Source organism: Macrobrachium rosenbergii, chromosome 1 (assembly GCF_040412425.1).
Source record: "Macrobrachium rosenbergii isolate ZJJX-2024 chromosome 1, ASM4041242v1, whole genome shotgun sequence".
Taxonomy (NCBI): domain Eukaryota; kingdom Metazoa; phylum Arthropoda; class Malacostraca; order Decapoda; family Palaemonidae; genus Macrobrachium; species Macrobrachium rosenbergii.
Window position 1 is genome coordinate 27,257,691 of NC_089741.1, and position 25,618 is coordinate 27,283,308.

The 25,618-nt window shown below is 39.2% G+C and overlaps 1 protein-coding gene across 1 annotated transcript in view; it reads left to right on the plus strand.

The window, feature by feature from the left end:
- Window positions 1–25,618, plus strand: part of LOC136845057 (teneurin-m-like) — a 98,400-nt gene that overhangs the window by 64,424 nt on the left and 8,358 nt on the right. The window contains 7 exon segments of the mRNA XM_067114900.1: window positions 14,592–14,890; window positions 16,020–16,193; window positions 17,515–17,687; window positions 18,246–18,498; window positions 21,792–22,027; window positions 23,068–23,333; window positions 24,390–24,498. Of these exon segments, the coding sequence (XP_066971001.1) occupies window positions 14,592–14,890; window positions 16,020–16,193; window positions 17,515–17,687; window positions 18,246–18,498; window positions 21,792–22,027; window positions 23,068–23,333; window positions 24,390–24,498 (1,510 nt within the window).

A 25,618-nucleotide genomic window follows, 5' to 3' on the forward strand; every position in this document is an offset into this window, starting at 1 on the left:
ATGTTAGGCTTATATCCTCAGGGAATATACCTTAGTTCCCCAACTGGTGAGTTGGGTTGTTTCTGTTAACGTTAGGCCTAGATCAGTGAATGTTAGGGTTAGGCCCATTGGGAAATACCCTCCAGTCCTTGGCTAAGGTAGGTTTGGCTGTGTTAAGTTATTTGGCAATTTTCAGCAAAAACCATACTTATACCCAGCAGTCTGCAGGTGTCGTCCTATTGGGTTAGCTATAAAGAAATCTGGAATTGTATATAAGCTGAAAACACCTAAGTTTAACAATGAAATGGTAGTTACAGTGCAGTTTTCAGTGTACTCCTCACTCCTATATCCTGTGTTACAGACCGAAATCTGAATGTCACTATTGCAAGTGAAATATTTGTGACATATTACCCCCAAGGTTTTTCATTCACCTTAGACACTATAGCTTCACCACTCAGCGGTTTCAGTGTCGTAACTTGACTCTGTTGCTACCGTTAAGAAATCAGATGTGATCGTTACAGCCAGCTGTAAGACAGAGTCAGTTATTTACTAATATGTATGTGTGTGTAATGTCCATATAATGTGTGTATGTCTGTTAGCAATACAATACAAGTAAGTTCAGATAAGAATGAATACCAACAACCAAAAATATAAACAGGCCTTGGCTGAAGACTAAGGACTGGGTTAAGTTTACTCATTGTAATATCAGCCTGGAAATTCATGCATTGTGTGCATATTCCTTTGTTACCTTAGCATCAGAGTACCTTTTTTGTGCAAAGAGACTAACCGTCAACTATAGAAATGATGAAATTAGCAAGGATGTAGCCACCTTACAGAAGGTGCCACACCGATAATTGTGTGATGTCTTGCTGGCAACAAAAGCACAAAGAATGTGCTTGTGTTTTCACACGGGTCAAATCGCTTATACCACGGACAGGTTTAATTCTTCGTTCAAGGGGAGCATAGTCATTCAGCCGTGTAATACGGGCAGTTTTATCCTTTTTGTAAATATGGTTATCATTTCAAACACTGCGTGATGGGTAGTTGCTAGTTTTCAGTTGGGATATCTACAGTACAGTAGCCTACATACCATAGACCAAGCTTATTTCTTGGGAAATTTTCATTTCTAAAGTCAATGAAGGAATGCTTCGTTTGCAGAAGAATGTTATCAATACTGCCCTAAAACGGAAAATTGCATTAAATGCAAAATTTTCGAAATTGAGATATGCCACCTATTGGACTCGTGAAACGCTAATACAGGAGTTACTGCAGCTTCAGAATGATTCTTCAGTGCTTTCGACGAGTATTTAGGGGGTCCCATTTGCAGTATCTGCAAAATCAGTAGTAAGGCAAGGGAAAGCTGCAGTATCTGCCTATTTTTCTCAGCTTTGTATTTTTGCAGATACTGCAGTCGTCCATTTTAGGGCAGAATATAACAATGAAGTTAATCATGCCACCATATTGTTGGTGACTCATTTTTACTGTCAGTTTGGGAAATGTAGGTTGGGCTAGGTTACGCAGACTTGGCAGCACGGGCCCTTGTCCAAAGGCGTGCCCAGTAACTGCGGCAAGGTGTTAAAAGGTATAAGAGGTGTTACCGAGACGCCATGAAATTAAAAAATTACTCGACCAGATGTTTTGCCACAGGAATTGGCTTGTTTCATATGAAAGGCACTTAAGGTTCTTTGCAGCGTGCCTTCGACCCCTAGTTGCAACCCCTTCCGTTTCTTTTACTGTACCTCCTTTCATATTCTTTTCCATTTTACTTTCCACCCTCTCCTAACAGTTGTCGCATAGTGCAAATGCGAGGTTTTCAGCCTGTTCCACCTTTCAGACCTTTTACTGTCAATTTCCGTTTCAGCGCTGAATGACCTCATAAGTCCCAGTGCTTGGCCTTTGGCCTAAACTCTGTATTCAATAATAATAATAATAATTGTGTAGAACTCTCAATCTCGAGAACAGGAGTAATTTTGTATAAGGTCCACAATAATACGTATCAATAATATATAAAGTCTCACATTCTACCATTGATAAATTATTGTGGACCTTATACAAATAATAATAATAATAATAAATAATAATAATAATAATACTTCAATTACGATGCAGCACGATGTTATCAGAGCGTGGATCTTTAGGAACCACGTAGCGGAATGCAGCGGAAATGGGCTTCGTTAGACGAGTCTTCTCGGCCACGGCACTCTGACGCGGGGAGAGGAAATCTGAGTGGCCTAGTGCGCCGAAAATCACGGCATTCATAATGACGACATTCTGTTAAGCGGGAGGAGTTACTTAGACGGGTCTGATTCTGAAGGAGAGAGAGGGATAAAAGAGAGAGAATGAGATAGAGAGTATAGAGAGAGAGAGAGAGAGAGAGAGGGGCAGAGAGCCCGAGCCGCCTTTGAGATACAGTAGTTTTTGTTTCATTAGTGAACTTGGGCTGGCTGGAGTACTCGCTTGCATTGAGGACTGTGTGGTACTATTCCACTTCAGAAAGATAAAGCAGTCGTGTTATCAATAATGTTGTAACAACCACTTATCTATAGTTTCGCCTTTGTCCCTTTTAATTCAGGGGGTGGATAAAGGGGGTGGGGGCCCCCTAATGTAAAATGCCACACCTGTGAAGTTTTATCATCATGATGACTAAAAGATTTGTTGCTTAAAGGAATTCAGATCATTACTGACAATTTTTGGTATATATGACCTTGCATGAAAATACTGCATATGGAATGGAATAGAGAGTTTAGGCCATAGGCCAAGCACCTGGGACCTATGAGGTCATTCAGCGCTGGAAAGGAAATTGAGAGTAGGTAGGTTTGAAAAGGTGTTGCAGGAGGAAACAATTTGTTAGGAGAGGGTGGACAGCAAGATGGAAGACATGTAATACGAATGGAGGTACAGTAACGGGAATGAAAGGGGTTGCAACTAGGGGCCGAAGGGATGTTGCAAAGAACCTTCAGTAATTCCTACATCGTACCGCATGAGGTGCACTGACAGCACTAACCACCCCCCCCCACGCCTCCCTACTGGGAATACTGCATAGTAAGTCATGTTGACTGAGTTGTGTTTTGATTGATGCCCAAATTTTGATACGCTGTAGCGGCTGTACAGAAAACTCGATTGCGCAGAAGAAACTTCGGCGTATTTTTACTTTGTTTTTGTTCTCTGTGCGATTTTGCAGTACGTCTCAAGGTATATAGGCCTACTGTATCGTACAGCAGATAATGTCCATTGCTTGAAATCTTGTGAGTGTTGGAGATTAAACTGCACTGAAGATCTTAAAAAACAGTGCTACCTTATCCCACTCTGTGGACTCTTCCCAGATAAATGCGTTCAGTGAGATATCGGACGCACAGTTAACAGTTTACTGTAAGCATATGCAAGAAACCCCTTCTATTACCCTTTGGTGCAGTTCAGTAAGTAGACACTTAGTCTAATAGCTGTTGTTCCCTACCTTTCGTTCTGGAGGGGTTTAGGTTTTCGTAACTAGTTCTTAGTGAACTGCTTTAATACCATATGAACGTAGCCTAAATGCTGCGTCTCTTCTAAGACACCCTTGTATCATGCGGTTCAGTGGTTTAGGTTAGTGTCGTACATTTCCGTCCGCAGGGTATAATTAAAAAAAAATTGTTTATGCCTTAAAGTAAATACTTATGACAAAACTAGAATGTGTTAGCCCGTCCTTTTTGAGGTTTAAAACCTCCCTAATCAATAGGAACTGGATTACCGAAAGCCAGCAAAAACTCGGCTGCTAAAACGGGTTTGAATTACAGTATAAATTTCCTTATTCGATTAATATTCCCTTGAGATTGTGTGTGTGTGTGTATGTATATATATATATATATATATATATATATATATATATATATATATATATATATCAGATGAGAAACAACAGAGCTTATTAGGTTAATGACGGCTCACGGGAATAAAGATGTAATTACTCGAAGATGTAATTGGTACCTGTAATTGTATGAAACAGGCGCGTTATGCACGGCAGCTTTAGGGAGAGGGAATGGTACGCCGTCAAGCATAGTTTGAAATCAGCATCTGATTTTGCAATAACTACTGAAGAGAGATCACCAGTCATTAAGATGTCGAAATCAGGTTGATTTGTAACCCTGGATTAGAGATATTCGCTTTCAACGAGTAATGGATGTGGAAATCTGGTTTAATATTCAGGTTCAACGAAAGAAGTAGAAACCGGATTGATTTTTAAAAGAACTGAAGAAATACCCAACTTAAAGAAGCAATGAAGTGGAAATTGAGTAGATTTGTATCTCGAGGGAAATGATACCCGACTTCAAAGGAAAAATGGAACTGAGAATATAGAGTTGGACCTCCAGTGAAGATATCGCCAGCTATAACAAGAAATGAAGTGGAAATCAGGTAGATTTGTAACTCGAGTGAATATATCTTCAGCCTTTAGGAAGAGATGAAGTGAAAATCAGGGAGAGTTGTTCCTCAGGTGAAGATATCTTCAGCTGTAACAAGAAATGAAATGAAAATCAGGTAGATTTGTACCTCGGGTGAAGATATCTTCAGCTGTAGGAGGAAATGATGTGATAATCAGGTAGACTTGTACCTCGAGTGATGATGACGACAGCCTATAGGAAGAGATGAAGTGGAAATCAGGTAGATTTGGACCCCAAGTGAAGATATCTTCAGTTATATATAGCAAGAAATGAAGTAAGAATCGGGTAGATTTGTACCTCGAGTGAAGATATCTTCAGTCATAGGAAGAAATGAAGTGAAAATCAGGATGATTTGTACCTCGAGTGAAGATATCTTCAGCTATAGGAAGAAATGAAGTGAAAATCAGGAAGATTTGTACCTCGGGTGAAGATATCTTCAGCTATAGGAAGAAATGAAGTGAAAATCGGGAAGATTTGTACCTTCAAAGAAGATGTCTTCAGCCACAGGAAGAAATGAAGTGAAAATCAGGAAGATTTGTACCTCGAGTGAAGATATCTTCAGCCATAGGAAGAAATGAAGCGAGAATCTGGTAGATTTGTACCTCGATCGGGCAATTGATAAATTCTGGTGTCTGAATCATGAAGTCAGACCACATACAACCCAAAGCAGATTCGTAGGATGACTCAAGTGTCATGAAAATAATATACTCCCATCCAGTGTTTTACTACAAGAATAGTTCTGTGAACAAATACGCATAAACATACGTCAGTACACTCCTACTTCGAAGTAAATACATCCTCGTAAAGAGAGAGAGAGAGGGAGAGAAAGGAGAAGCCCTTACATATGTAACACGCGAGAAATATTGCCTATATTCCTCTCCATCTTGATCGCCCCGGTCTTTATCTCGACAATAAAATTATCATTGATATTCCATAAAATATGCATGGCGAGGGTAGAGAGAGTTCCGAGGCATCCTGCCCGTAGGTTATATTGGTTTCGAAAACGTGGTGCTGGTTTTAACATCAACGCCATCTTAGAATTGGTTTCTAGCTGGCTTCCTTTGCCGTGTAATCGCGTGTTTTATTGGGCTGCTCTCTGTGTTTTCGTTGTAACAAGAGATTGAAGAGATTTCTCACCTGTGGTGTTCGGTAGTTACGGGTTTCACCGCCATGTTGTAATGCCTAGTTTCGAAACCACCTTGAAACATTCTTCCACCGTCACCAGGTGCAGCTGCGTGTTCTTTTGTGCAGCAAAAAAGATGATGAGTTTTCTAATAAGCTTTAATTCTTTGCGAGTGGTTTCTTTACGTAAAATGGTTTCGAAACCAACTTGAAACTTGGTTTCAACATCACCAGATGCCGCATTGTGTGGTTTGTGTTCCAAGAAAACTATTGAGTTGTTTGATAGTCTTCGCCTCTTTTTGACTGGTTTCAGTACATAAAATGGTCTCGAAACCATCTTTTACAATTGGTTTCGAGACCCTGTAACGAGGTGTGTATGTGTGTGTCTTATTTATTCATCCCACCGTTAAGGCGAAGGCGTTTTCTCTCGAGAATTAATAGATCGTAGTGAATGCCATTCCGAATTGCTTTCGTTAAGTGGTGTTGTTTCTGGGAAGTATGTACGTGATTGATTTTTGTCGTAAAAGCTTTTATTCTTGCACACATTTAGATGAAAATTATTATATATATATATATATATATATATATATATATATATATATATATATATATATATATATATATATATATATATATATATATATATATATATATATATATATATGTGTGTGTGTGTGTGTGTGTATCATAACTCTCTCTCTCTCTCTCTCTCTCTCTCTCTCTCTCTCTCTCTATATATATATATATATATATATATATATATATATATATATATATATATATATATATATATATATATATATATATATATATATATATATATATGTATATATATATATTTAGGTAGGTAGGTAGATAGATAGGTTTACGGCGTCAGTAACCTAGATGTTGTGACGCCAGTTTTAGTAGCCATAAATAAATCAATCAATCAATCGATAGATAGATAGAGAGATGTATAGTAAACAGATAGATGGAAAATTGATCCTTATACGCTACAGAATCGTTATCTGCAAAGTACACCGTCTCTCTCTCTCTCTCTCTCTCTCTCTCTCTCTCTCTCTCTCTCTCTCTCTCTCTCTCTCTGACAGATAGATAGATAGAAAGACAGCTTTAGTACAACCTGAATAGAACCCCTCTAAACAATGGCAAGAAATAATATGTCAATTATTCCTTCTGAAATCAGACGGAAAATGTCCAATCGTATTTTTACTGGTATGTTTTCTGTTCGAGTTTATGACATATCTGGTGCACAGATTCTCGATTTCCCAGAAGAAGAAGAAGAAGAAGAAGGAAAAAAGGTGTCTCCTAGGCAACCCTGCGCCCGACTAAATGGGATTTCTCAAACGCAGATTTTCAAATTACTTTTGCATAGGCAGCTTCCCCCATGATGCTGGTTTCCTGCTTTAAATTCCATCATGAATACGGCTTTGTTTTTGTATTTAATTTTAGGGAATTAATTTTGAAATTATTGTTATTATTATTATTATTATTATTATTATTATTATTATTATTATTATTATTATACTGACCTCTTAGGTTGAATTCCAGTTGTTGCATAGTGCAAATGCGAGGTTTTGTCTTTGTATTTAATTTATATGAAATTAATTTTTAAATAAAGCTGATTGTATTCAACAAAATAATAATTATAATAATAAAAATAATAATTATTATTATTATTATTATTATTATTATTATTATTATTATTATTATTATTATTATTCAGAAGACGAACCCTATTCACATAGAACAAGCCCACCACAGGGGTCACTGGCTTGAAATTCAAGCTTCCAAAGAATTTTGTGTTCAATTATTATTATTATTATTATTATTATTATTATTATTATTATTATTATTATTATTATTATTATTATTATTATTATTCAGAAGACGATCCCTATTCACATAGAACAAGCACACCACTGGGGCCACTGACTTGAAATTCAAGCTCCCAAAGAATATTAAGGTGTTCACTAGAAAGAAGTAACAGGAGGTAATGAGAAATACAGAAAGGAGAGAGACCACTTATTAAAAAAGAAAAATGTCAAGTATGCAGCTTCTTGGGTATATATTTCAGCCCTCGTATACGAATGTGCTGAAGTTCCTACAGATTCTGGGTTATGAATAACAGCTGGCACAGCTCAAAAGATCTGTTTCGGTGACCTTGTTTCTGCGTTGACCTTTTCTCTGCATATTAAATCTCTCTCGCGTCAGCAGCAATGCCCGACGGTTTCAGTGGCTAAATTAAAAACGTTTCGCAACAACACCAAGCAGGAGGAGGTCTTCCATCTAAGGACTGAAAGAGAAATGTGTAGGCAGGTGGACTATAACTTGGGGATGTGTTGATTTCAGAAGGCAAAAAGGTTAAGAACTGATAGAATTATATATATATATATATATATATATATATATATATATATATATATATATATATATATATATATATATATATACATAGAGAGAGAGAGAGAGAGAGAGAGAGAGAGAGAGAGAGAGAGAGAGAGAGAGAGAAATCAACACACACAATCCCGTGTGGAACAGAAATAAATTTCTGGCTCACATCAGGATCGAACCCTTCCCTTTCAATTGAAAGACCTGGATTCGATCCTGATGTGAGCCAGGTATTTATATATATATGTGTGTGTATGTATGTATATATATATATATATATATATATATATATATATATATATATATATATATATATATATAGAGAGAGAGAGAGAGAGAGAGAGAGAGAGAGAGAGAGAGAGAGAGAGAGAGAGAGAGAGAGAGAGATTAAAACAAGTATGACAGATGCCAGAAGTCCTGATAGGGTAAGAGCATATCCCAGCAAATCACTCTGAGAGAATTTAGCGTTAGGTCACTTTTTTGCACGTATTACTTCGACGGAACGATCGTCCAGGTCTTGTCTCATGCTACCTACAGTACCAGTAGCCTCGTCTGCTTTGAAAACTTATTTTCCCATTATTTGTTAGAGAAACTGTAGCGTCTGACATGCCCTCTCATATTGATGAATGTACCCTTTAGAATTTCCGACTGAATCCACGTCCTGAGATGAAATTCATTGGTTATATTCCTTCTGTTTCCACCGAGCAGACAGAGAAAGAAGTCGTGCATGCAGAGATTGAGAGAGTGAGAGAGGTGACAGAATTCTTGGTAGGGGAAGATCATTCTTGGTTTTAGACTTGAAAGAGGGTGGATGGTTATGAAACAGCTCTTTGAGGAGTTTGAGAGCTCAAAGAAATGGCTGCGTGTGGTGCCCCCCACGGACCTGGAAAAAGAAAAGTGGATATCATAGAACTGATGGGGATGCAGTGTGGAGGGTGTTGGGACCAAACTGAATAAAACCATGATGTTTGTGAGAGAGGTAGAATATTTTTAAGGTGAATTAAAGCTTGTGTTTCAAGGAGTGAGCAGATGATTTGCAGGTTTGGTGAAAAATGGGTCTCAGACAAGGGTTTGTTGTATCCCATGGAGGATAATTTTGGCGAATACTGACGATACAAGTCAGGAGAGGATAGGGATGTAAGTGCAAGATTATGAGGCAATTAAAAAGCCCGGAATGGAGTGTGGAGTGGCTGGTGGTTGGTAATAGTAAAGAGAAGCAGCGAAAACTTTCAAAATGAGCTCAGAACTCTGTGAAAGAGAGCATTAAGATTGAATGTTAAGGAGGGAGGTTTTTGCTTTTGGTAAGTAAAAACCAGGAAGCTGGCAGTATAAATGACTTATGCTTTGGAAGTGTTCTGCACATGGATTTTATCCCCCTTAGTATGAAAGGGTTAGTTTGTTTGTGAAGAGAGGTGTGTGTATATATAATAGATAAATAATATATATATATATATATATATATATATATATATATATATATATATATATATATATATATATATATATATATTTACTGTATATATATGTATATGAACTGACGATAATGGCTCATAAAAATTACTTATAATAATGATTTAGTATTGTTAAATATTGCCAGGAAATAACTACACCCTTTTGAATGTTAACTGGGAAAAAAATAAGTTAACGAAATGAAAATCCCGTAGACATTTCTTCTCGTCCATCATTCCATTTTGAGACTGGAAAAGGAAACGCAACTTCGCAACTGTTGGTCGTAATGTGCTGTTGATTGTCAATAATCAGTATTGGGGAAATAGCCTCATCAAAGATAGATTAGCCTAATTGAATGAGAGATTTCCTCTCGTTAGCAGACTGACACATGATCCTGTGGGTTTCGCAAAGTAATGGACCCCATATTATTATCTGTGCGTCTTCGATTTTAAAATGCTGCTGTATAATTCATCGTAAAAGTAAAGGTTATTTATATGTGATTGAATATTTCCATGCTCAGTGAGCGGCTTTTAAATTTAGAATGTTGAATCAATAAATATTCTCGGATTTACTGACCTTCATTCCCCCGTAGGGGGTTAGTGCCGTCATCGCATCCTATACGAGAGAAGGATTTTATAACATTGAAGCAGCAAGCGTTTACAAACAATGCAAGTCATAGAACAGTGAAGGGTTCCAGAGCTGGAAAGTATCTTAGAACTAGGAAGAATCCTGGAAGTCCGAAAATTAGGATCGTAGAAGGCATCCTAGCACCAGGGGAAGTCCTAAAACGCTAAAACCTCCCAACTGGACCGTAGGCATTACTTGAGGTTCTTTTTAGCGTCCCTTCGGCCCCTAGCTGCAACCCCTTTCGTTCCTTTTACTATACCTCCATTCATATTCTCCTTCTTCATCTTACCTAACAATTGTTTCAACATCATTTTCAGTACTGAATGACCTTTGGCAAAAAGTTTATATTCCAATTCCAATTTCCCAAAACTGGAAAGCATTCTAAAGCCTCTAAGATTCCATAACTGGAAGCGACCAAAAACCAGAAGAAACCTGAAAACTTAAGGCATATTTTTTTAAAATGGAAAGTGTTCCAGACAGTGGGACGTCGCTGTTTGACCTTTTTGATCCCAGTTACTGGGTGTCAGCCGTAAATGCCATACATCCATTTATCACAGCACAAGGGAGCGTCCTGGAACTGGAAAGTGTCCTGGAACAGACGCCCCAAAGTGTACTGCTCTTCTCAGTTTTAGGATGCTGGGATGCTCTCTGTTCCAGGACACTTTCCAGTGTCCTGAAACAGAAATCATCAATGTACTACTCTATCCTGTTGTAGGATGCTTCCCAGTTCTGGGATGCTTTCTGTCACAGGGCACTTTCCAGTGTCCTGGAACAGAAAGCATCAGTATACTACTCTTCTTAGTTTTAGGATGCTTCCCAATTCTGGGGTACTTTCTGTTCCATGACACTTTCCAGTGGAATAGAAAGCATCACAGAACTGGGAACCAAACACGGAAGATCATTAAATATTTTGCCTTATGTTTGTCTCATCATCATATCAGATTGCTTGTAACAGAGATATTTCTCAGACTAGAGAAGGACTGTTAGTGCAAAAGGCAGGCATACCTTGGTCATTGGACCAGGTTAGGCGATATTGCTTCCGTGATTACAGATTGATTCTCTCTTGTGAAAATGAGGAAGAACTATCTTAGTTTCCCTGACAATAACCGCCTGCAAAACTCGTTTAGACAATGATTATTCTCCTTCCGAGATATTACGATTTTTTAACTTTTTTTTTCTCAAAATGTCAAACTTCTTCTTGCTCGTCTTCGAAATCATTTCGGTGGACTGACAACCAAACTTTTGAAGGACACGTATTAGTTTTCTGAAAAGAAAACTATTGTGCCGGCTTTGTCTGTCCGTCCACACTTTTTTCTGTCTGCACTTTTTCTGCCCGCCCTCAGATCTTAAAAACTACTGAGGCTAGGGGGCTGCAAACTGGTATGTTGATCGTCCACCCTCCAGTCACCAAACATACCAAATTGCAGCCTTCTAGCCTCAGTAGTTTTTATTTTATTTAAAGTTAAAGTTATCCATGATCGTACTTCTGGCAACGATATAAGACAGGCCACCACGGTCGGCTGAAAGTTTCATGGGCCGCGGCTCATACAGCATTATACCGAGACCACCGAAAGATACATCTGTTTTAGGTGGCCTTGATTATACGCTGTACAGAAAACTCGATTGCGCCGAAGAAACTTCGGCGCATTTTTCACTTCTTTTCAATTGTTTCCACGAGTAACTCTGAGCGTCTTAGCGAATAACTCCCACCTCCTCGCCTTCAGCAAACATATCTTCTAAGGTATTTGACGGTCGGTAAGGCAACAGAAACACGCCTAGAAATAACTAGAAGTCGTAACTCCTTTGTACATCAGCAGGGGCCAAGTTTATTGCTAATTGAGTGAGCATTGTATTGTCCACATTTCAACCTTTTAATGCCCCTCGGGCGCGCTGCCTCGCGAGTCAAATGAAGTTGTTTTATTTCTTCTCAAATGTAGCTTTGAATGACCGTCATTTGTCGTTTCTTTGCGTCTCGGGATGTCTTGCGAGTTCTTACGTTCAGTTCCTAATCATTTCTTACTTTTAAATCCGGTTCTGTTTTCAATTCCAAAGCATTTTCCAGTTTTCTGTAAAAGAAAATTACTGAGATGGCTGTTTGTCTGTCCGTCTGCACTTCTTCTGCCCGCCCTCAGATCTTAAAAACTACTGAGGCTAGAGGGCTGCAAATTGATATGTTGATCATCCACCTTCCAATCATCAAACATAACAAATTGCAGCCCTCTAGCCTCAGTAGTTTATATTTTATTTAAGGTTAAAGTTAGCCATGATCGTGCGTCTGGCATCTCTATGGGTGGTGCCAAAAACACAGGCCACCACCGGGATGTGGCTGAGAGTTTCATGGGCTGCGGCTGAGTGTCTCATGGGCCGTGGCTGAGAGCTTCATACAGCACTATTCGCTGTACAGAAAACTCGATTGTGCCGAAGAAACTTCGGCGCATTTTTCACTTGTTTTTATTTGGTCTTGAATGAGCAGGGTTTTCTTTTTTCGCGCAAGAATGTCTTGTAAGTTTTTACTCTCAGTTTCTGTTATATTTTTAACAGAAAGGTATTTTTGTTATGTGGATCAAATACGCGTATTAATGGACATTCGATCTTTCTTTGTAACAGAAAAAAGTTCAAGGATCTTGTTCCCATTTTCAGCTAGCTAGATTTCTGTTTGTAAAGCAAAAAACCCCTCGTCGAAGTTTTTGTAGAACTCCGCTTTTCTTTCGCCCAACATGTGGCAACCACGATTAATTATATATTCATGAGCTGTAATGCTTTTAATGGGCTTCACGATGTGTAATGAATGAATTATCCCTCACCTGCGATCTCCCATGTTTTTATAAAAAAAAAAATCTTTTTAAACAGTGGCTCTCGTCTCCTTCAAAACAGGATAACTAACTCACTCTCTCGTGGTTCGTTCTGAAAGGCTATTTAGAAGCTTATTTCGGCTTCATTTAGCCGAGGCTGGAAGTAAAAAAACGAGGGGACAAGAGTTGCTTCGAAAACAGTGTGTTGTGTAGGTCTTGGCTGATTATGGGCCACTTGTTATGGAAGCAACCCCACCCCCAGGAAAAATTTATGGGCTTAATATGGGCGTAGTTGGGTTACGCGTTGCACCGTCCTGTAATTTCACATCAGAAGGGGCGTGTTTGGCGAGCGTGTTTTTGACGTGGCCACTTGCAAAAGCCAGGTTTTTAAAATTTCATTTTAGAGTTATTGAATTTCTATTTCCCACTCCCCAGAAAAAAAAAAAAACACCCTTTCCCTGTTTTTTGGTTCTACTGGTATTTAAAAATTTATGTACAGGATTTGATTGGATACTTTTTTCGAACGAAAAGTTATTCCAAATTATAATATGTTTAGCCTTCCATCACCAACAGGAAGGACCTTTTACTGTACCTCCATTCATATTATCTTTCTTCCATCTTGCTACCCACCCTCTCCTAACAATTGTCTCATAGGGCAGCTGCGAGGTTTTTGAATGACCTCATAGGTCCCAGTGCTTGGCCCTTGGCCTAAACTCTATATTCAACTCAAATTATAAGATTTCTAGCCTTCCATTGCCAACAGGAAGGTATGGCTTCTGTTCGTCCTTTCGGTATTTATGAGGAATATTCTTGAATTTTGTCTTTGAATTTTTACCGTTTTGTTTAAGAAGCTGTCCAACTTCTTTAACTTTGCACAGTTTTCACCCTCCCACACGTGAATCCCTTCCCCAATTTAAGAACAAATTCTTTGTGCGACCCTGATAAGTGTAGAAGTGCAATGTCAAGAACTAGTTTTATTTTAATACCTTATAGGGCAGGCCACCACCGGGCCGTGGTTAAAGATTCATGGGCCGCGGCTAATACAGCATTATACTGAGACCACCGTAAGATAGATCTGTTTTCGGTAGACTTGATTATTCGCTGTACAGAAAACTCGATTACGCTGAAGAAACTTCGGCGCATTTTTTGTTTTTTTTCATGTCCGGGTTGGTGGCAGGCCACTTGTCACTTGCCAGCTGCCACTTACCACTTGTCACTTGCCACCTTACACTTATCACTTGCCACTTGTCACTTTGGTGTGAAAGCTACCTTATAGTACCACGACTGATGGTAACGACGAAAGGGTTGAACGAAAAATTATGAGGCTAAACCTAAATAGAGCGGTAGGACCATCATGTGAAAAGGTAAGATGTAGTGAATGAGGGAAGTCAGAAATCTGTTGAGAATTCCGGAGCCTGGTAGTAGATGGGAAGAAGCTGCCTTTATTGTCAGTCAGTCTGTCAGAACTGCCATTGGAGTTATTTGTCACAAGAGTTTTTCGTTATTCATTAGAGTTTTTTTGTCACAATAACTAGTTTCTTCTTGTCATAAGAACTCACTGATATCAATTAATGCGTATCTGCTTAACGCATACAATGCATGTTCACTCAAATTTCTTTTAATATACAGTAAAGTACTGGGTTTATATTTGTTAGTTTTAAAGTGTAGGAAAACTTAAGTTCTCTTGATACCCTAGTTATTAAGGCTATTTATAATAAGATCATTTCCTTCTGTGCGAGCTAGTTTGTTCTGGACATAAGGACTTGTTGATATCGCTATTCATTCAAATTTCTCGCTTTTCCAACCTCCTCCCCCCTAGATCCGAGTGCTGGTTCCCTGGAATGAGGTCGTGGTCCTGGACGACATAATCATGACGGTGAGCGGCCTGTCTGGAACAGACCACGCCGACACCTACCACGACCACCCTCAACGACTCCTCAGCACCCAGTGTATTGACCACGACTACGACCTCCTCCGACCCGTCGTCATGGCCACTTGGCAGAACAGCTTCCAGGGCAAGTGTCCGGACACGGACGCCATCTTGGCGGAAGCCCAAGTGGTCCAGGAGTCTGTGCTGATTCCAGGCACTGGATTGTATCTGGTTTATCATTCCTCCAGGTAAGTCGTTGCTCCGCTGCCAGTTTCCAGGAATTGGTTAGTCAGTCGTCTTTCCAGGTAAGGCGCCTTCAACGATGGCTTCCAGGTGTGCTGGAAGATGAACAGACTTGAGAAATATGAGTTGAGTAAGATGTTCTTCTGCAGTTTTCGTATGGAGTGGGCTTGTCTTAATCTTTTTTCTTCATCTTTCTTGCATTCATTCTAAAACTTCTCAGTAATCTCTCTCTCTCTCTCTCTTCATCATGTTTTTTCTATGACTTCCTGGTAATATCTCTCTCTCTCTCTATCATGTTTTTTCTATGATTTCCTGGTAATCTCTCTCTCTCTCTCTCCATGTTTTTCTATGACTTTCTGGTAATATCTCTCTCTCTCTCTCTCTCTCTCTCTCTCTCTCTCTCTCTCTCTGTTTTTTCTATGACTTCCTGGTAATATCTCTCTCTCTCTCTCTATGTTTTTTCTATGACTTCCTGGTAATATCTCTCTCTCTCTCTCTCTCTCTCTCTCTCTCTCTCTCTCTCTCTCAACTGACGCTATATTCCAGTACATAGCCTGCGCAAGCATGAAAGCAAAGCAAGAGGCGGAAAAGTATATACGCATGTGTGAGCAAATAAGAAACGAGAATATGGCCACACATACTAAAGTAAACAGTCGTTTAGTACTCTAAGAATCTTAAAGATGCATGGAATATTTGATGATGACTTTCATTGCTAATTATGCTGACCTTAAGCTCGACTTATTTATGAACGAAAGCTTACAAGATAATTTGGTTTAATATGATGACGAAGATCTAAATGTCTTTCACTGTACCTCCGTTCAAATTCTCTTTCTTCCATGTGACTGTCCACCCTCTCTAACAATTGTTTCTTAGTGCAACTGCGACGTTTTCCTCCTATTATTATTATTATTATTATTAATATTATTATTATTATTATTCAGAAGATGAAACCTACTCATATGAAACAAGCCCACAGAGGCCTTTAACTTGAAATTCCAGCTTCCAAAGAATATGGTGTTCATGAGGAAGAAGTAAGAGGAAGTAGAGAGAAAAACAGAAAGACTTTCCTTAGAAGCGATAAGGCAAAGATCCAACATCAGAAACGCATTGATCCACTTGATCCATTTCCCACAGATCCAACGGATACGAGTCCACGCTGAGGCTGCAGCTCACCCCCGACCGGATTCCTTCGACGCTGCGACGAGTCCACCTTCGGATAGTCATCGAGGGGATCCTCTTCACTCGAACCTTCGAGGCCGACCCGGCTATCAAGTACACTTACGCCTGGAACCGACGGGATGTCTACCGGTGAGGGGCGTTGCTGTAATCCTCCGAAGGGGCTATGATATAGGATTGGCTTCTGTTTTATTTCGTATTGTGATTATCTGGGGAGGGGGACGGGGATGGGGGTTTGTGGTTTTTTGTTTTATGGTTTTTCAAGTTTTTATCCTCTCTCTCTCTCTCTCTCTCTCTCTCTCTCTCTCTCTCTCTCTCTCTCTCTCTCTCTCTCATATCAGAAATCCTGGACGCGAAGTTGTTCCTCTGTTAAGACGATATCATTTCGATCATTTCCTTTTTATATTATTATATTTAAAATTGAATATTAGGTTTTTTATGTAATGTGTATTTATCCTCTCTCTCTCTCTCTCTCTCTCTCTCTCTCTCTCTCTCTCTCTCTCTCTCTCTCTCTCTCTCTCAGAAACCATTGGACACGAAATTCTTCGTCTGTTAAAACAATTCCAGTTTGGTTTTTCCTTTTTATTTTTAAAAATTTAATTCCAGGCTCGTTTTTTTATGTAACGCTTAATACTCTCTCTTCTGTTGATTGATCAAAGTCCAGAGGTCCACATCAAGCATCTTATCCCATTCAACACCTCACCAAATTTACAAGCAGCATTTAGGAAAGGACCTGTGCTAGTACAGAGCCGTGTTTATCTATAGCGACGTAATGTCCTCTCTTTAGTATAAATTTTCTGTTATTAAGATTTTATTATTTTTCTTTTTGTTATTAAGCTTCTTGTAACCTTTTTTTCTTTATATGAATTTCAGCTCATGTTCATCTCCAGTCTGTCATTGTGTGTTTGTAATGTTTCTTTTCTAATATTCTAATTATATTTTTTAAAACTGATCACCTCATATTTCTCAAAATAATTAAAATGACAACGCAGAGTATCTCTTTCCAGAAATGCAAGCCGACAGAGAGCATTAAATAAATATCAATTTTTAAAAAACTGCAAACACCATTTGTCCAAAATACGTTCTTGCTTCCTGCTGCCCAAGTGTATTAAAAAAAAAAAGTCTTACCAACAGTCAAAAGTAGAAAAAAAAATTTTTGTCCAACAACCAGTGTAAAAAAAATTACTAACAAGCAAAGCTAAAAGAAAAAAAATTGATCTAAAGTTAAATTTTAAAAAGTGAAAAGTAAAAACATGCGCCTCTGACAGCTCAAGGTATAATAAAAAATCACATAACACCCAGTGTAAAAAAAAAAAACCTCCCTTACCAACAGCCAAAATTAAAAATTAATCGAGTTTCTTTATCCAGTAGATTAAGTTCAGAAGTTTTCTCCCAAAAAAAAAAACTACCTATGAAACAGCCATTGTAAAATAAAAAAAACCTCTCCCGACAGCCAAAGCGTCTATGGCGTGTCAGTAGCGAGGGTCTCCGTTGGGTATGAACACAGCACCTGCAGTCGGATTATCTGGGAACATCAGACAGCCAGGATTGCCGGGTACGACATTGGCATATCCGGAGTGGGCGGCTTCAATATCCATGTGCATCATGCTTATAATGTACATCAGGGTAAGTGTTTTTTTTTTTATTTATTGTACGTTTTGTACATTTTTATGAGAGTGGACTCTCTCTCTCTCTCTCTCTCTCTCTCTCTCTCTCTCTCTCTCTAATATATATATATATATATATATATATATATATATATATATATATATATATATATATACACATATATATAATATACACTTTATATATATATATATATATATACACAGGAATATTTCATATATTAGACAGGAAGCTTTCAGCAAGCTTTTTCAAACTAAAACAAAAAAAGTTAGCATTAGCAAAGCTCACAGACTAAATATATATATATATATATATATATATATATATATATATATATATATATATATATATATATATATATATATATATTTATATAATTTCTAAACATTTCATATTATTGTAGAATTTCCTTCTATATACCTTCTGCATAAGAGAAATCAAGCGCAGTCCAGAAGTAAAAGAAAAATACTACATAAAAATGCCAAAATACCACTAAGTTGAAATTACTGATGTAACCACCATTTGTTTTACATTGCCAACTTCACCTTCGTCCTCCAGGCATACTCCAGAAAGGCGACGGGCAAAACATCTACCTGTCAGCCCAGAGACACCTGGTGACAACCCTGCTGGGAACGGGGGAGCAGAGGGAGGTAGACTGCGGCGCCCTTTGCGAGGGGAAGGCCAGCGAGTCGCCCCTACTGGCACCCACCTGCTTGGCTGCGGCGCCCGACGGCTCCCTCTACGTGGGCGACTTCAATCTCATTAGGCGCGTCAAGCCCGATGGCACTGTCTCTACGGTTGCTAGGCTCAAGTAAGTGCTTTTTTTTTTTAACTCGTGAGTTTTTTTCTTTAAGTCAGTTTTCACTGGTCTCATTTCGTCGTTGTTAAAGTCAGTGGCACCTTCTTATGCAATTGTTAGGTTGAGTTTTTTTTTAAGTAGGTTTTTCCTCCAGAAGTAAATTATTTTTTTACAATGATCTGTCTTCAGTTCAGTGGCAGTGTCTCTACCGTTGCTAGGCTCAAGTGCCTTTTTTTTTTTTAACTCGTGGGTTTTTTTTTTCTGAAGTCAGTTTTCACTGGTCTCTTGTCGTCTTTAAATTCAGTGGTACCGTCTTCTACAGTTGCTAGATTGGATTTTTTTCAAGAAAGTTTTTCTTCCAGGAGTAATATTTTTACACTGATCTGTATTCAGTGTGAAAAACTCCACGGTTGCTCGGGTCAAGTAAGTGTTGTTTTTTTATCTTGAGTTTTTTCCTGAAGTCAATTTTCACTGGTCTCTTGTCGTCGTTGTTGAATTCAGTGGCACCCTCTTATGCAATTGTTAGGTTGAGTTTTTTTAAGTAGGTTTTTCCTCCAGAAGTAAATTTTTTTTTTTTACAATGATCTGTCTTCAGTTCAGTGGCACTGTCTCTGCGGTTGCTAGGCTCAAGTAAGTTTTTTTTATCTTGAGTTTTTTCCCTGAATCAATTTTCTTTCCACTTGTTCATCATTCGTGATGTTAAATTCAGTGGCACTGTCTCTACGGTTGCTCGGGTCAAGTAAGAGTTTTTTTTTAACACGTGAGTTTTTTCTTGAAGTCATTTTTCGCATTTCTTTTCATCATCTTACGCCGTGTTAGATTCAGTGGCACGTTCTCTACAGTTTTTAAATTCAGTTATTTTTTTTCTCCAAGTAGTTTTTTTCTTTCAAAGTAAATTTTTTTTTCATTGATCTGTCTTCAATTCAGTGCCACTATCTGTGCATTTGCAAGACTTAAGTAATTGCGTTTTCCTAGCGTGAAGACAAGGAAGTAGGCGATGGATCCTTTCAAAGAAAAGCAATAAAAAAAATAGTCGTTGACCAGTGCCAAGATTGGCAGAGCTCCACCCAGTAAATATGAGATATTACTGTCACGCGGGCGGTAAGCGACAACATGAGATGAAAGATCCAGTTGCCTGACGGGTGCTACGCCACCGCCTTGGAAGAAAAGGACGAATCGAATAGAAACCTCCTTTAGTTGAACCTCGACCTCCACAAAGTAAATTAGAGATGTAGCTTCCTTATGGGTGCTACGGTACCAACTTGAGGCGCATGCGCAATATTGCTAGGTCTTTGTTGTCTAGACGGATTCCACAGGTCCATATCGGGCCTCTTACTCCCTGCTAGACCTTACCGCACTTGAGGCAAAGAGCTGTGCTGGCATAAGGCCAGTGTGATTAAAAGTAACCAGCAATTTAAAGTGTTTTAAATAGGCGTGTCAGTCCTGCAATGAACTTTAATTCTCTAATCCGTTATATTAAAAAATGGACGTTCGTTCATTTGAAATTCTCTGCGAATTTTAAGACACTCCTGTGGTTTTGTATTTACTTTATGAAACAGACGTGTGGGAGTACAGAATTTCAGCAGTCATTTGGTTGTGTATAGAGCATTCTCTCTCTCTCTCTCTCTCTCTCTCTCTCTCTCTCTCTCTCTCTCTCTCTCCCTTTTATCATGGCGAGAATTTCGGTCGTGTCCATGACAAGTGAGTTCTGGGAACCTGGCCGTATCAAAGGGCCTGGGCCGCGGCCTTCTGCGTATCCAGTGGGAGCAGCAGGCATCAGCGGGGTATCATATTGTTCTTTTATGCATTACTCAAAGTACGGTAATTACTGCAATTGATAGTGCGCCATTGACACAAAGTCGGATCAAAGTCCGACGGCCCTCCTCGCCGAGTGAAAGAGCAGCAGGCCATTATTGATGCCCCTGCACCATTAATTTATCGACAGCAGCGCGATCAAACGCTGGCAGACGGAGGAGAAATGGTCTCCCTAAGTTATTTCGTTACATTTTATTCGAGGGGTCGTGTCGTGTTTTCGCTGCAGTTTATACGCTGCCATTTTCATATTTCTGCAGGGGTCATTGTCGTCCTCATAATTCTCATATTTTAAGTAGAGGGGTCCCCTTTTCGCACTAATTTTCGCATGTCTCTGTCAAGGGGACGATTTAGCCGTCAATTCAGGTCGTTTCGTCTAGAGGTTTTCCTGGTCTTAGGTTTTTACCTGGTATTTTCAGTTGCGTCGCCAGGTTTTAGTTTTCTGTAAAAGAAAGCTATTAAGATGGCTATTTGTCTGTCCGTCCGCACTTTTTCTGTCCGCCCTCAGATCTTAAAAACTGCCGAGGCTAGAGGGCTGCAAATTGGTATGTTGATCATCCACCCTCCAATCATCAAGCATACCAAATTGCTGGCCTCTAGCCTCAGTAGTTTTTATTTTATCTAAGGTTAAAATTAGCCATAAACGATATAGGACATCCCACCACCGGGCCATGGTTAAAGTTTCATGGGCCGCGGCTCATACAGCATTTTACCGAGACCACCCGAAAGATAGATGTATTTACGGTAGCCTTGATTATGCGCTGTACAGAAAACTCGATTGCGCCCAAGTTCGCATTTTGTACTTTTATTTTATATCAGGTTAGTCTGTCATTCATTCTGCATTACTCTGCTGCTGGGTAAACAGCTCGATAATTCACGATAGGTGTTATTTTTATCTTTCTTTCTCTCATGAATAACAGGCTGTTCATTCTCTCATATGTAAAAGGCTTTTCGTTTTTTTATTGAAAGCTTCAAACTGTACTCCACCAACTAGATGCTGATATGTTTTTCTGTTCCGTGTCTACATTGGTAAGATTTAAGCATCGGTAAAAAGACATTTATCATATGCTTGAAGTATTCATAAATTACCTGTATGAATATTGAGTGCCACTGTGTACAGTCCTAGTTTGTCTGTGTGCGCGTGTGTATATATGTGTGTATGTATACATACACGAAATGAAAGCATGACAAACTAGAACATGACAAATATATATATATATATATATATATATATATATATATATATATATATATATATATATATATATATATACACACATACACGTTATTAATTAGTAAAATCTGTTTAATAATATTTATTATCTACATCATAATTAAAATCATAAATGTTATCATTATTAACATTGGCTTTCTGCCTCCATCAAATCTTACAAAAAAAAACAAAAATCACAGCCCATTTGCAGATCCACAGAAATAGACGTTTGTTTCTCAACAAATTTCATTCAAACTGATTCATTTTCTCCAACTTCCAGCGAAACACGCGTATCGTACCGGTACCACGTGGCCGTGTCTCCCCTCGACGGAAGCGTGTACGTCAGCGACCCGGAGGCCCACCAGGTCCTCCGGCTGGAGAGCACAGACAACGTCCTCAATCCTTTGCACAACACCATCGCCGTCGTCGGGTCCGGGCAGAGGTGCCTGCCTGGGGACCCTCATAAATGCGGCGATGGAGATCACGCCATTCACGCCAGGTTGACTTATCCGAAAGGTAAATGTTTTCTAAGCCTTTGTGTTGCCGTTTTGAATTTTTTTTTTTTAAGGAAAACAAAGTTTTTGAAGGAATTTTGTGCTCATTTTGGATTGATAGTAGTTTAACTGCTCAGTGTTTGCAGGGTAAATTTTCTAAGGTATTTACAATGATGTTTTGGGTCATGTTCATGATTTTCAAAAATAACAACAAACCTTTTTGAAGGAATTTTGTGCTCATGTTGGTAGTTACAGTAGTTTAACAGCTCAGTGTTTAAATGGTAAGTTTTCCAAGTTATATACAATGGTGTTTCGAGTCATGTTTGTTTATAAAATAAAGAGAAAACCTTTTGAAGGAATTTTGAGCTCATGTTGGTTGTTGTAGCAGGTCAGTAGATCAATTTTTGAAGTTTTGTTGTTAGTTACGATATCAGAGTAAGCAAATTTGGATTGTTTTATGTTTTTAAGTCGATAGGTAAAAAAAAATGGCAACAGAAAAACCACAAATATTCAGATTAAATTGATTCGATTAGGTAAAAAAAAATTGCAGAAGAAAAACCACAAATATTATTCGGAATAATTTAAGGACTGAACAGTATTTATGTCAGCCACATGTTCATATCTACTATGTCCAAATCTCAAAGAAAAAAAATAATAACGTTCAAGCAGTTACAAAAAACTCACTGACCATGAAAAAAGACACGCCTAACTTAACAAAGGCCCCGTAGTGGGTTAGTGCCCTCAATGCGCCTCACACGGTGCAAAGGTTCTTTGCAGCGCCCCTTCGCCCCCTGGCTGCAACCCCTTTCATTCCTCTCACTGCACTTCCTTTCATATTCTCTTTCTTCCATCTTGCTATCCACTCTCCTAACAATTGTTACATAGTGCAACTATGAAGTTTTCCTCCCATCACACCTTTCAAACCTTCTTGCTGCTAATTTCACTTTCAGCGCTGAATGACCTCATAGCTCCCAGCACTTGGCCTTTGGCCTAAATTCTATATTCCGGATCGTTTAACGAAGAATTCTGAATACTAACCCAATAACCTCATCGACCCGACAGGCCTGGCAATATCCTCGGCGGGTGACATCTACATCGCGGATGGCACCAACATCCGAGTGGTGAGCCCCGCCGGAATCATCCACACGGTCATCGGAGGGCACGACCACCGGTCTCACTGGGCGCCGGTGCCCTGCAACGGCACCATCAACATGGACCAGCTCCATCTGCGGTGGCCGACGGAGCTGGCGATTTCGCCCCTCGACGGCTCGCTCCACATTCTGGATGACCACCTCGTCCTCAGGGTCACCCCGGATAGCCGCGTGCAGGTAATGGGAAGAGATGGGTTCCCGGGAGCAGGTGGGCTGGTAATGGGAAGAACTGTGTAGTTGATGGGAAGAGATTTGTGGGTAATGGGAAGACATGGGCGGGTGATGGGAAGAGATGTGAGGGTGATGGGAAGAGATGTGCGGGTGATGGGAAGAGATGTGAGGGTGATGGGAAGAGATGTGCATGTGATGGGAAGAAATTGGCTGGTAATGGGGAGAGATGGGCTGGTAATGGGAAGAAATGGGCGGTTGATGGAAAGAAATGTGTGGGTATTGAGAAGAAATGTTTGGGTAATGGTAAGACATGGGCGGGTAATGGGAAGAAATGTGTAGGTAATGGGAAGAAATGGGCAGTCAATTGCGGAAATCTGCAGGTAATGGGAAGAAATGTGAAGGTAATGGGGGGAAATGGGCAGATAACCGGAAGAAACTGGCAGGTATTGGGAAGATATTGACAGGCAATGGGAAGAAATGTGCGGGTGATAGGATGAAATGTACAGATCAGGGGAAGAGATGTGTAGGTTATGGGAAGGTATGTGCAGGTAATGGGGGAAACGGCCAGATACTGGGAAGACATTGGCAGGCAGTGGGAAGAAATGTGGGCGAATGTGCCAAGGGATGGGAAGATTTACGAATATGAAGTTTTTATTTTTTGTGGTAGCGAGTAATGCTCTTCTCTTTACTGTATAAGGAAACTACAAATAAATATAATAATTTGGTGGCATCGTCTGTCATCAGTTGAGGGTATGGATTAGTCATGCACATTCTATGCAGTATAGCATTTACGTGTAGAGGGAGATAAGCTTTAAATGATTATGAGGGATTCGTCAAGTTAATATTAATTGAAAATTGTATAATTGCTACCACATTCACGTATCATGACCAAACTAGGCAACTGTTACTTATAATGTTTACAATTTGACTGATCCCAAAAAAGCCAAGTTTAATTCCTTACGGAAACAAAACAAAATTCGAAAGAGCACCCACCACGAATCCCACCTGTGAATGCCCTTACATCACACTTAATTCAATCATTTTCCGTCCTATCACACGCAGGTACTGACTGGCAGATCTCTCAACTGTCCAACCCCTCCAAACGACCCACCAGATGTCTCTCGCACGGCGCTTTTGCTCAATCCTCAGTCGATAGCATTTTCCCCTCACGGTGAGTGGAAAGCACAATGGTACCTTATTTTCTTTCCACAACTGTAATGTATGCTTGTTCAGTTTCTTCATCTAGAATACATGTTTATGGCTGTGGAACAGCCTCCCAGAAGATGTCGTGCAATTGGAACTTCAGAGGTTCAAGCGAAGATATAATGCATTAATACCCTAATACAATTCAACTTGTATTTGAATGTTTTATTTACATTTTTATTTATTTATCTGATATTTACTTGTTTTTTCTAATAACTGATCTCTTATCCGTAGTTCCCATTACCTTCTGTTACCTCTTTCGAATGAACACCTTAATATTCTTTGGAAGCTTGAATTTCAAGTCAGTGGCCCCTTTGGTGGGCTTGTTCCATTTGAATAGTGTTCATCCTCTGGATAATAACGATAAAAGTACAGTACATACTTACGCACGTACATATTCATGAATATCGTTTATAATGAGAATATCACGCAAGATTAACTTGTGTTTAGTTTCCGCCAGTAGGTTAGGCTAGAGAAACAAAAGGTAGGGTTACGTAAAATCGCTTTGTTTATTGTCACAGTCATTCCAATTGTACGACTACTGATCTGAAGACGTTAGGTCGTTTAGTGCATTGTTTTGAGATCAAGTGGAGTGATACAAATCTCCCCTCAGAAGAACTATCTTAACGCAAGCAGTGGCCAGGATATTGCAGCTGTAAGAATTTTCTTTTTCTTTTCATTTCAGCAAAGTGGAAAATGAAGTCTTTAGATTCTATCAAATTCAGATGTCAAAGGTAAAATACAGTCGTCACTCACAGAATCTTAATTCCCCGTGTCGAAACAGTCATCTGTCAATCAGCTGTTCAGACAGCGATTTTATTGCTTCACTTGTTATCGGCTTTTTTTATTTAGGTTTTTGTTGAAATGCGACAAGCGTATTTGTTTATCGACTTTGTGATTTTAGCTACGCAACTTTCACCGAGGAATGGTCCTGTAAATATGTGCAATAATAATTCTAATATAACTTTATGCTGTTGCTGTGATTAAACTCTCCACCTAATTATAATGATCAGTGTGGTGGGATTTTGAACTGGTTCATAGTGCAACTGCTTTGAGGTTTTCCTCCTGTTACACCTTTCAGACCTTTT